Source organism: Ruditapes philippinarum, unplaced genomic scaffold (genome assembly GCF_026571515.1).
Source record: "Ruditapes philippinarum isolate M1 unplaced genomic scaffold, ASM2657151v2 ctg1200_1_1_1_1, whole genome shotgun sequence".
NCBI lineage: Eukaryota > Metazoa > Mollusca > Bivalvia > Venerida > Veneridae > Ruditapes > Ruditapes philippinarum.
This window is the reverse complement of record NW_026858277.1, coordinates 67,530-77,893: the sequence shown is the minus strand read 5'-3', so window position 1 is coordinate 77,893 and position 10,364 is coordinate 67,530. Positions and strand designations below refer to the sequence as shown.

Here is a 10,364-nt window from a genome sequence, read left to right as displayed (position 1 = left end):
AGAATATACTTATGCAAATTCATGATTGAAATGCAATAAGACGTGTTTCGAGGCTTTTTCGCGGCAAGAGGTTGAATTCTACCTAAGCCAGTGCGAGGGGGAGGTGCCGTTAGCTTGCAATTACCATTACCGTCCATCAAACCGAGCCTGCAACAATTTCAATTTTACCGTGCCGGGCTTTCTTTAGGGATTCGGGTTTTTCTATTTGATATGCTTAACATAACATTTGGATACTCTTTCTAAAAACTTTCCAAAATAAAGAATAAATATACTATTCATGAAAATAGAATAAACGTATGTTTGCTATTTACATAATGTATCATGACAATGATTAAAACTTGCTCCATAGAATTCAGTCATCACCAAGTGGTTGTAAGAGGCCAAGTTCATAAAGCACTTTTCTAAATATTATCTAAATACTATCACGTTTAAGACAAACAATGTTACGAAACATTTGCATAAGTACAAAATTCCTTATATCCTTCCATATATAGAAACGCAGAAGTGTTTGGCCCTAGTATCTGGCATGTTTTCAACCTTATATAAGGATATATAAATCAAAGACCTTGTTTTTCAAACTTGACTATGTTTGCTTAAATGCACTACAGAGTACTGAAATTGAAAACATTTAGTCATGCATCTTATTTAATACAAGCAACACTTTCAATAAATATTTCTAAAAGGAGCCTCGTTATATAAAAACCGATAATGAAAGCATGTTTCTTAGGAATGTAAATGGGGATGGTTTAATTCTCGTTTTGTCTACATGTTTTTAAATGGAATATAACAAAGTACATCTGAAACATTTAAGCACAAATGTTTTTTAAAAAGGTCTATATATACTTCAAAACATCGATTTATAAAGAATAAGATATACAAAATCTGATATTCTTTACATTGTGTGTTTCAGTTTTACATTCAGGGTGGAAAGAAGCAGGTGTTTCTCTCATTAAATGAGCCGTGTCACGACAAAACCAACATAATGGATTTGCGACCAGCGCAGTCTGATCAGGATCCATGCTGTTCGCTATCAGTATCTCTACTTGTAATAGGGTTGGCAAGCGAACAGCATGGATCCTGATCAGACTGCGCGGATGCGCAGGCTGGTCTGGATCCATGCTGGTCGCAAACCCATTATGTTGGTTTTGTCGTGACACGGCTCAAATCAATTCCAAGAAAATGTAACTGATGCATTATTTGAATTTCGTTAGGCAACACATGTTGGGAATGGAATGTTGAAATATCAAAGCTTTGTTTGAAATATTTCCAAACTAGAAAGTCGGAAAAGGTCAATAATGTTAATATCTAATAAACTGTACAAACGGGTATCTATCAAAGTTAAGGAATAAGTAAAACGAAATTGTTGCAAAATACTTTTCATTTATTTCATAATCACAGATGTTTATGTAGTCCAGTAGAATAAAGGATTGGCTCAAATAATAAAAATCATGTATGATCCAAAAGTTGTTTTTTCCCTGAAATGTCTTAAAATACAAATCAGTTTAAGTAGTAAATGTCGATTTTTTTCTAAGTTACACTAATTAAACCATCGAAGCTTTTGAAGTTGTACATCAAATGAATATATCTATCTATCAATGGCAATGTCCTGGTAATTTATTTGTCTGGAAACAAAACAAACTCCTCTAATCAATCAAGTATGTTCATTAGTGAATCATCTAAGAGTTAATCTTCATCATTTCAGGCACCAGAAGGCTATTGAAGAATAGCTTTGTATTCAACACTGTAGCTCATTCAAACGTGTTACATTGTTCATGTAGACCAGTTCATATATATTCCCTCAACTCATAATACTTCTATCTATCATTATGCACCAACTTGGATCATTTAGAAATGGATCAATGAATTAAATGTCCATGACTCCATGCATGTCCTCTAGGCATTTCAACTCTCAATGTAACGAACTTTTATAACAAATTCGCTGTATTTATGGGCTGATATCTTCATTGTCATCTTCCGACTTTCTAAAAGCATCGCCTCATACAGTGTAATAGGATATGTGGGTCCCTGAAAATATAAAGTAAAATAAACTACATGTATAAACATCTTTCGTTCTTTAACAAAAATAAGAGCAATATTTCTATGTTCATTAAAATTCCTATTGGAGTGATTTAAGAATGCATTTTGTAAGGGATTGCAAGCAATTTTAAGTTAAGAGCATCTATCGATAGTAAAAAAAATAATATTTACCATTAAATGATAATTCCATTATGATTATGACTGCATATTCAACCAAAGTTTTCATCCATCTCAGTACATGTTCCATCAAGTTCGTCTTCAACTGGTTTAGATGTTATAAGCACACATTCGATGGTTGACAAGTCCATGGATTTGTTACGCTGCACTTTGATTGTATGCTGGAATTCTGCATGATCTAGCTCGACAATCTGAATGTCATTTTCCCAGCAGTAGGCCTCAATCAACTTGTGTTGGATGTGTGTTGATATGTCCTGACTTTTACCACTTGGGAGTATGCATGTTTCAACAATGTCAGGGCACCTGAAAATGCAATAACGTATGTTGTAGATAATATATTTACCTTAAGTCAACAATGTATTCCTATACCTTGGCATATGATAACAAAAAGCTTCATAGATAGTTCAGTCGTTTCAACACCTCTTTCATGTTTCGTAATATTTTATTCGAGGTATTTCAAAATGATCAAATGAGATAAAAACAAGCATTGTTTACGTCAAGATCAGAAGCATACAAATAAACTTACATTTCAAGGACACGTGCGGCTTCAAACAACCCTTTTATAAGCCTATCCTCTTGTTCAGCAAGGTATACCGAATCTTGGAATGTAAAGTTGCACTCGTCACCTGACCTGTTAAATAAGAGTACAGTTATTTAGTGCATGCAAGTTGAAGATAAGGTTACTTTATGAACTTGATTTAAATATGATGAATTTAAGACTACGTTGTTGATAATTACATATAGAGTTGCAAATTGAATTTAATATATGATGCACAGTTGAGCAATTCTTATTATTATATGTTATATAATATGCTAAAAGGTGTTTTTGTTTTTTTTAAATTCCAAAGGTTAATAAAGAAAAATAAATGAACTTACATGTCAGCATCCGAATCAACAGACATATCCCTTTTGTAATTTCTCATTTTTACAATCACTGTCTTACACAAATAAAACAATATATCCTTTAAGTGTTAATTTAAAATGTTAAGTTAGCAATGTTACTCGCTCGATAGTTTAACCTTGTTTTGTGGATACAACAGTATCGATAAACATATATACTACTGTACTCTGTGTCCTTTCTAGCGAACTTTTGATTGGTTAAATTTGTCAGACTGCACCACGTGGTGTTTTTCGTACGAATATCATGCGATTCTCCTGAATGAACTGTAGCAATATTGTAGTAAAATCAGAACATTTACAACAAACAAAACAATAAAACAAATACTAACTACAGATCGGATGGGGAAAAACGTATTGCTTTCAACTTTAGGTGTAATTTAAAGTTCAAACACATTTTGTAAATGCAAATTACAATAGTGATTAGTGTACATTTGATAAAAAGAATAGTGTTTTGAAACCATATTAACATGATTTAAGCTTCTTTTTTTAAAAAAAAGATCGTTTTCCGAGCTTTGCTGCACAGAAATTGGGTGCCCTTTTTTCAATGAAGTAAATATCGTCTTAACTCGTGTTGTCTGGTTTTGTGACCTCGGGGCATCTCTGAATCAACCCATATGACCCTGATGACTGTTCATGTGATACTAGGCATAGATAACTGCAATATTGTGTTAGACAATTTATGACTGTATCAATAAAATTGAACAGGTGGTATTCGCCGTGTCAAGCATGTCGATATAATTTATGAGTTGTTTAAATTCCTGTGTGGCGGATCCATGCAATGCATGAGACCTGATATATTTACTTTACTCTGATAAAAGAACAAAATCCCCGGGGTGTAAGTATATGTCGCAGTCTTGAAGAGTATTGTAATTAAAGGACTTTGGAATATTTAAGATTAGAATATTCAATTCGATGCAATTATTGATTTAAAACGCCAAATAAAAATCAATCGCAGATAGGTATTAGCAATTTACGAATAAAACAAGACATGGGAAAAGAATGCACTAATGTTAAAACCGAAGCAATGTGTAATTATTACTAAAAAATGAATAGCTATACGAAGTCTGAAAACAAACTACGATGCTTTGTTGTATGAAAGCGAGTGATTCATTTCAAAAAGCTATGTAACTAATGACTGAATGACTGTTCATTCTCTGCTAATAGCTGGCTGTTTTAACTGTTAAAACTAGTACATACACCTGTATACCTATCATAAAATCAGTTTTACGAGATAACATATACATTATCTGAACGTTATGACCTTAACCACAGTTATCAAGGAAGACAATTCAGCGGTAATTTATTTCGAATAACATCTTCATTCAACATTTTTTTTTTCAAACTATGTGTAGGGTATAGGATTAAGTTATAAATATTTATTAGTGCAAATATTTTGTAGATATTTCTTTTTGAAGATATGTTAACCAATTTTATATTACTCTTCGGAGGACAAATGTTTTACACATGTATCATTATTTTATAAATCATATATTTTAGTTGAAGCGGTAGTTTAGTGGGAAACGCGTACTTAGCATATCATTCAAGTTATTTTATGAAAATGACTAATTGTCTTTTGAATTAGTACTTATGGGGGGTATACGAATGAGTAACAAAAAAAAAGTTTCTAATTCATTAACCAACTTTACCGCGGACGGTAGATCACTATCATTTAAACCAATGCTATTAACTTATTAAGCCGTTTACGCTTAATCTGCTAAACTGCATACCACACGCAGCCGTTAGGTATTAATATCTATGTGATTTTCTACAATACCTAACATAAGGGGTGGGTTCGCGTCCTCATGGTTAGGAAACCCACAAGAAAGTTTAAAGCGGCAACGTAATATAGCATAGAGGGTGGTAGACGCCCAGCGACAACGGACTTACTGCAGTATAGGCCTACACACAAAAAAGTACAATTTTTTGATGTTTTTGCAGAGTTGCACATACCTTTAACTGTTTCTTTTGTTTGATTTTACGGGGCACCAAAACAATTAAGGTTACAACTGTATATAGCACCGAAACAGGAAAGATGATTTTGGCTAACCTCGCGTGTTACAAAATCTAAGCAACACCGGGTGTCAAAACCACCTCACCGGCTGGAGCTAAAGATGCGTATAGACTCCACTAATTCTAACCCATTTAGTCGCCTCTTACGACCACGCAGGGATAAACGGTGGCTGTAATTCTGATGCCTTAACCCTTTAAGACAACCTCTCAGCTACAAGGGGGCTTTCACTGTTTCAATTCTAGTAGTAATGAAATTTATTACTTCGAGCGAAAGCAGTGGATATCCCCGTATGTTTGGTGAAAATTTATGTGAATAATCACACAATTCATTACCACGATGACTTGATGTTATTTCAGTAAAATAAATAATGCACTATTGTTGTACAAAAGTTTCTGTTCTATTTTAAGTTGACCTTGCAAAATGCATAAATATAATTAGTATACACAGCGCATTTAAAACTATTCCAAATATTTAAGTACAAAGAAATAGCTAGCATTTGCACAAAGGTAAAAGAATGTTTAGAGACAATCTTGATAAAGGGAAATATTTGACGGGTCATTGAGTTGGTATAAAAAAACACCGGGTAAAATACCATTGGCAGCCTAACGCGGGTATAAATCAATCTTTACGTTGTAACCAATGGTTAGTTGTTCCTGGTCCGGATTACAACGTTATCTCGCCTACTAAATATTAACGAACACATAGGGAATATTTAATAACTCCTGGGTGCTACCGTTTGTGGTTATCCCTTAAGTTATGTGCTCCTTAAAGTGTTTTAATAATTAGAGAATTAAGTGTCTGAAATACTTTTATCATCTTCACTTGACATATTAAAGTATAAATGCAACAGAAAATAGATACTGTGGTAACTGTCATTTTTACATGGTGAGTTATTATATACTTGTTCTACATATAAGCCGCGTCACGACAAAACCAACATAATGGCTTTGCGACCAGCATGGATCCAGACCAGCCTGCGCATCCGCGCAGTCTGATCAGGATCCATGCTGTTCGCTATCAGTTTCTCTACTTGTAATAGAGTTGGTAAGCGAACAGCATGGATCCTGATCAGACTGCGCGGATGCGCAGGCTGGTCTGGATCCATGCTGGTCGCAAACACACTATGTTGGTTTTGTCGTAACGTGGCTCATATATACATATATGTGGTTATAAAAGATGTCGAGTACAAAATAATTTTAAAGTCTTCTTCTACAATACCCAAATCACTTACATAAAACTGAAGGACTTTGAACTCGGGTCAATTATCACGATATACTAAACACAGGAAAAATAACAATTTTCTGTTAATATCGTTAATTAGAAATCAATGGTGTCAAAGAAAGGAATGTGCACTTAATGTTCTCATACAGTAATTTCTAGTGCAGCACCAGCCATGAAATCTGTAATCAATATTACCGTATCTTAGAAAATAATTAATGAAATGATGGTTGACATTCATGTTAAGCTCTTAAAACGTATAGATGTTGCTCTCCAGTTAACCATGCATTTATAGGAGATGTATTCCGTTGGACACATTAATTTCATTTTGACTTTAAAAAAAAACAACAGATATTCACACACAGCAACTACTGTCGAATGGTTCATAAGCTATCAGCTTCACCGTAATGATTAATGGTGCAATGCATGTAAAACATGACATCATATTCTGTTTTCGGCAAAACGGTAAAGAGCAGCAAGGATAGAGGTCAAGCTGGTTGCTAAGCAACAACTGGAGATATACATAAAGAACTGATCTGATTCTAATGCCATACCTTTTCTTTACAATTGAGATGAAATAAAATATTCGCATTCTATTTTGGACGTAAAATAAGACCGAACCAATATATTGGTTAACAGAAACCATGAAGATGGGATAAAATGAGCCGCGTCACGACAAAACCAACATAATTGGTTTGCGACCAGCATGGATCCAGACCAGCCTGCGCATCCGCGCAGTCTGATCAGGATCCATGCTGTTCGCTATCAGTTTCTCTACGTGTTACAGGGTTTGTAAGCGAACAGCATGGATCCTGATCAGACTGCGCGGATGCTCAGGCTGGTCTGGATCCATGCTGGTCGCAAACCCATTATGTTGGTTTTGTCGTGACGCGGCTCAAATGCCTTTGTTGATTATTTTCTTCATAACAGGTGACGTTTTGTGATTGACAAGGGCATTGTGTTTCTCTTTTGGACATTGATCACTCCAGTGTAAATCGGTTATCGAATTTGAGACGGATTTGTTTAATATAAATGAACCTTGTCTTATGTAAAAGTAAGTCACATTCCATCAAGTAATCCGGATATCGTACCGCTACATATGGTTTTATATATGTATGGCTTAAATCTAAACAGGATATATAATATCTATTCAATAGAAAAATAACAAAAGAATGATTATATTTACATATTCAATTTTATTTTATTATTTCTGGCTATATTAACAAGGAGTAATATGTAATTCTATTCTCTTCGTACACAAGTCAGTAAATGAAATTATATCATTTAAATACAATTTTTAATAATATCTAGTTTCATCTTACAGTACACAAGGATGAAACAATAACAGAACTTGAAATATAAAAATCAGCATTTGGTTACATCAATATGCAATCAAAATACAGAAAACAACATTTTACATATAAATAACCACATAACTAAAACGTTGTTTTTCTTTTCTGTTTTTTGTCGTTGTTTTTTTTTTGTTGTTGTTTTTTTATTTTTTTTTTATTTAGTTTTTTTTTTCTGAACAAATATGCAAGCATTACACTTAATATAATGAATCTATAACTAAGATAAACAATTTCTTTTCCATAAAACTCTTATTATTTATTATAAGAATTCATTTCTGCTCAACATATTTTCCAATATCCATACTAGCTTATGAAATAACTGAAAGTCATTCAAAGTCTTAAACTTAACTGAGTCATTCAAAGTCTTTAACTTTAAAATGTTTTCTCTCTTGCTAGATTTCATCATCTTTACAACTTCATCCTTTTTACAAGATTTCTATTTCATGTCTTGTATCTCTTTTTCCAATACATTTGTCTCTCCTCCCTTAAACACCATCTTCAATTCCAAGTAACACAATGAAAGAACACATGAAAATGTACATTAGCATGAAACACTGGTCAGTTCAGTCTGACGTTGACCAGGGACGAACTCACTGGTCAACTATGTTAAAGGTCCAAATGGACTACCTTAAACCACACAGTATTAATGATAATGATGTTGTGATGTCCAGATACCCGGATGATACATCGTAAGTCACTGGTCCTCAAAAGAGTTCCCATAATGCTTTTCCGATGATGATGATGATAAACCAGGTCTATATACACTGGGACGGGCACTGTTTCACTTTTTTGGTTATTTTAAGAATTTACCATATTTTTTTTTGGTATTTTCCTGAAAATATAAAATGTAATATCTATAAATAAACGTTCTTTTTTTAACAAATGCAACATTACCCAAGTAATATTTTATGATAATTTAAAAATTATCAGTCGTATCAAGATATATGATGTTATAAACTTACAAGATGATAACCTTTTTATGTACCGATTAATCATGAATATCTAAAATTAACTGAAGTTATTATATTAAAACTAAACCTACCAACTGTTTTGGGGGATGCAGTAGGACATTGCATAAATGCAACATCAAACAGGTAAGTCGATGATCTGATTTGGCCAAATTTGTTCCATCAATCTATTTTCATGTTTATTTGATTTCTCTTTTGGTGGCCAACCAATCAGCACACATGAGCAATCCATAGAAGGTGACATAACTGGTTTGTCGTTAGCAGACTTCTGTTGTGGTGATTCGTCACCTAACAGTGAGATGAATTTCTCGCAGTTGCTTATCTGCAAAAAATAAATAATAAATATTTAACTAAACATTCCCTACATAAGCAGTTAACCAATCAGATACAAGTAAATTTTAAACGTCCTGGTTTACACAAAAAAAATATAAGGAAGTTTAGCAGTAGATTTAAAGTCCCCATGAATGTTTATCTCATAAATTTACCTCATCAGATAATGGTTAATAAAAAAAAATATATTTATTAACATTCTTAAATGTAATTCATAAAATTTACCTTTGCAACTTGTATGTCATTCTCCAAGCAGTATGCCTCTATCAATTTATGCTGTATGGATGCAGCAATGTCGTCCGGTGCTGTTTCTGGCATTAAGCACAGCATAACCAACTCTGGAAAGCTTTCCAAGTAGCTTGCACACTCAAATACACCGCTGGTTATTCTGTCGTCTGCTTTTGCCCTGCGCATCACCTTTGACAAGGTGTCACCTAAGGTTTTTTCAACCCTAAAATAAAAGAAGCAGAAATGTAAATATAATAAATAAATATCTAGTTATATCAATAACGTTTCATCTATAGATCGATTTAGTATTTTCTGTACATACGAATATTCGGGAACACAACCGATTGCACTGTATGGTGCAATAATCAAGCGTTAACCTTGACCTTACAGTTACCTCTTCGGGTACCCAGCAACCATCGTATGTAGTAGAAACCTTTAAACTACTTGCTAAAAAGCGCAAAGTTTTCACTTATGGTTACTGACGCACCTTTTATTCAGCATTGATGAAATTCAAAATATCTTAAAAAGTAAAAGTTGAAAATATCGATTAGATCTAGATCTACAAGATATAGTTTTTGAAATAAACTTTTTTGATAAAAACAAGAAACTTACTTTTTATTTTTCATGTTGTTTACTTCTTCTTTGTCGGGTAGCGTCATTTTTATCCAAAATAATCACTTAAACCTTAAAAACTTGCTATAATGTTAAACACGTCTGTTCTGTATCGTAGAAAAGTAAGGAATGCGGGAAGGCAAACCCTCATGTGATTTAGTTGATTTTTCAGAACATGACCCGACACGAAGCGGGTTTTCCTAGAACAACGCACCTGATTGGCTAAAAATATAGGACGGTATTTCCCTAGCAACAGTGCACATTGCAATTTATAGGCTCGTTTAAATGTTTTCCAAGTTAGAAATTATTGTAAACTTAATGTAATGTATACCTAGTACAGTGTTAAATACGTTTATGATTTTAATACATTTATAATCTAGCATGATATGCAGAAAAGCAAGTTGTTTACATTTTATCCAATTCTCCCAACATTCACCTGGCTCAGGGGACTTTCCAAAACCATACGTATTGAAATCGTTAGAACGATTGCACAACGTGTTTCTGATTCAATAATCTATTTATAGACACGGG

The 10,364-nt window shown here is 33.5% G+C and overlaps 2 protein-coding genes across 2 annotated transcripts; both read right to left on the bottom strand.

The window, feature by feature from the left end:
- Positions 1-1,360: 1,360 nt before the first annotated feature.
- Positions 1,361-3,256, bottom strand: LOC132752650 (growth arrest and DNA damage-inducible protein GADD45 gamma-like). The gene is made up of 4 exons (XM_060743002.1): positions 3,091-3,256; positions 2,741-2,845; positions 2,209-2,517; positions 1,361-2,025 (listed from the first exon to the last, which is right to left on the bottom strand). The coding sequence occupies exons 1-3, from the start codon at positions 3,135-3,137 to the stop codon at positions 2,247-2,249; spliced, it is 423 nt and encodes a 140-aa protein (XP_060598985.1). The 5' UTR covers positions 3,138-3,256; the 3' UTR covers positions 1,361-2,025; positions 2,209-2,246.
- A 4,263-nt stretch (positions 3,257-7,519) lies between these two features.
- On the bottom strand, positions 7,520-9,991 carry LOC132752648 (growth arrest and DNA damage-inducible protein GADD45 alpha-like). The gene is made up of 4 exons (XM_060743000.1): positions 9,834-9,991; positions 9,219-9,444; positions 8,738-8,985; positions 7,520-8,527 (listed from the first exon to the last, which is right to left on the bottom strand). Exons 1-3 carry the CDS (start codon positions 9,878-9,880, stop codon positions 8,782-8,784), a joined length of 477 nt encoding a protein of 158 aa, XP_060598983.1. The 5' UTR covers positions 9,881-9,991; the 3' UTR covers positions 7,520-8,527; positions 8,738-8,781.
- Between the last annotated feature and the right edge of the window lie 373 nt (positions 9,992-10,364).

Excerpts from the sequence above, each read along its gene's own strand:
- LOC132752650 (XM_060743002.1), bottom strand. The coding sequence starts at position 3,137 with ATGAGAAATTACAAAAGGGATATGTCTGTTGATTCGGATGCTGACAT. Across the intron at positions 2,846-3,090 it reads GTTGATTCGGATGCTGACAT|GTCAGGTGACGAGTGCAACT; the intron begins GTAAGTTCATTT and ends CTTATTTAACAG. Across the intron at positions 2,518-2,740 it reads GCCGCACGTGTCCTTGAAAT|GTGCCCTGACATTGTTGAAA; the intron begins GTAAGTTTATTT and ends TTGCATTTTCAG.
- LOC132752648 (XM_060743000.1), bottom strand. The coding sequence starts at position 9,880 with ATGACGCTACCCGACAAAGAAGAAGTAAACAACATGAAAAATAAAAA. Across the intron at positions 9,445-9,833 it reads AACAACATGAAAAATAAAAA|GGTTGAAAAAACCTTAGGTG; the intron begins GTAAGTTTCTTG and ends CTTTTATTTTAG. Across the intron at positions 8,986-9,218 it reads ATGACATACAAGTTGCAAAG|ATAAGCAACTGCGAGAAATT; the intron begins GTAAATTTTATG and ends TATTTTTTGCAG.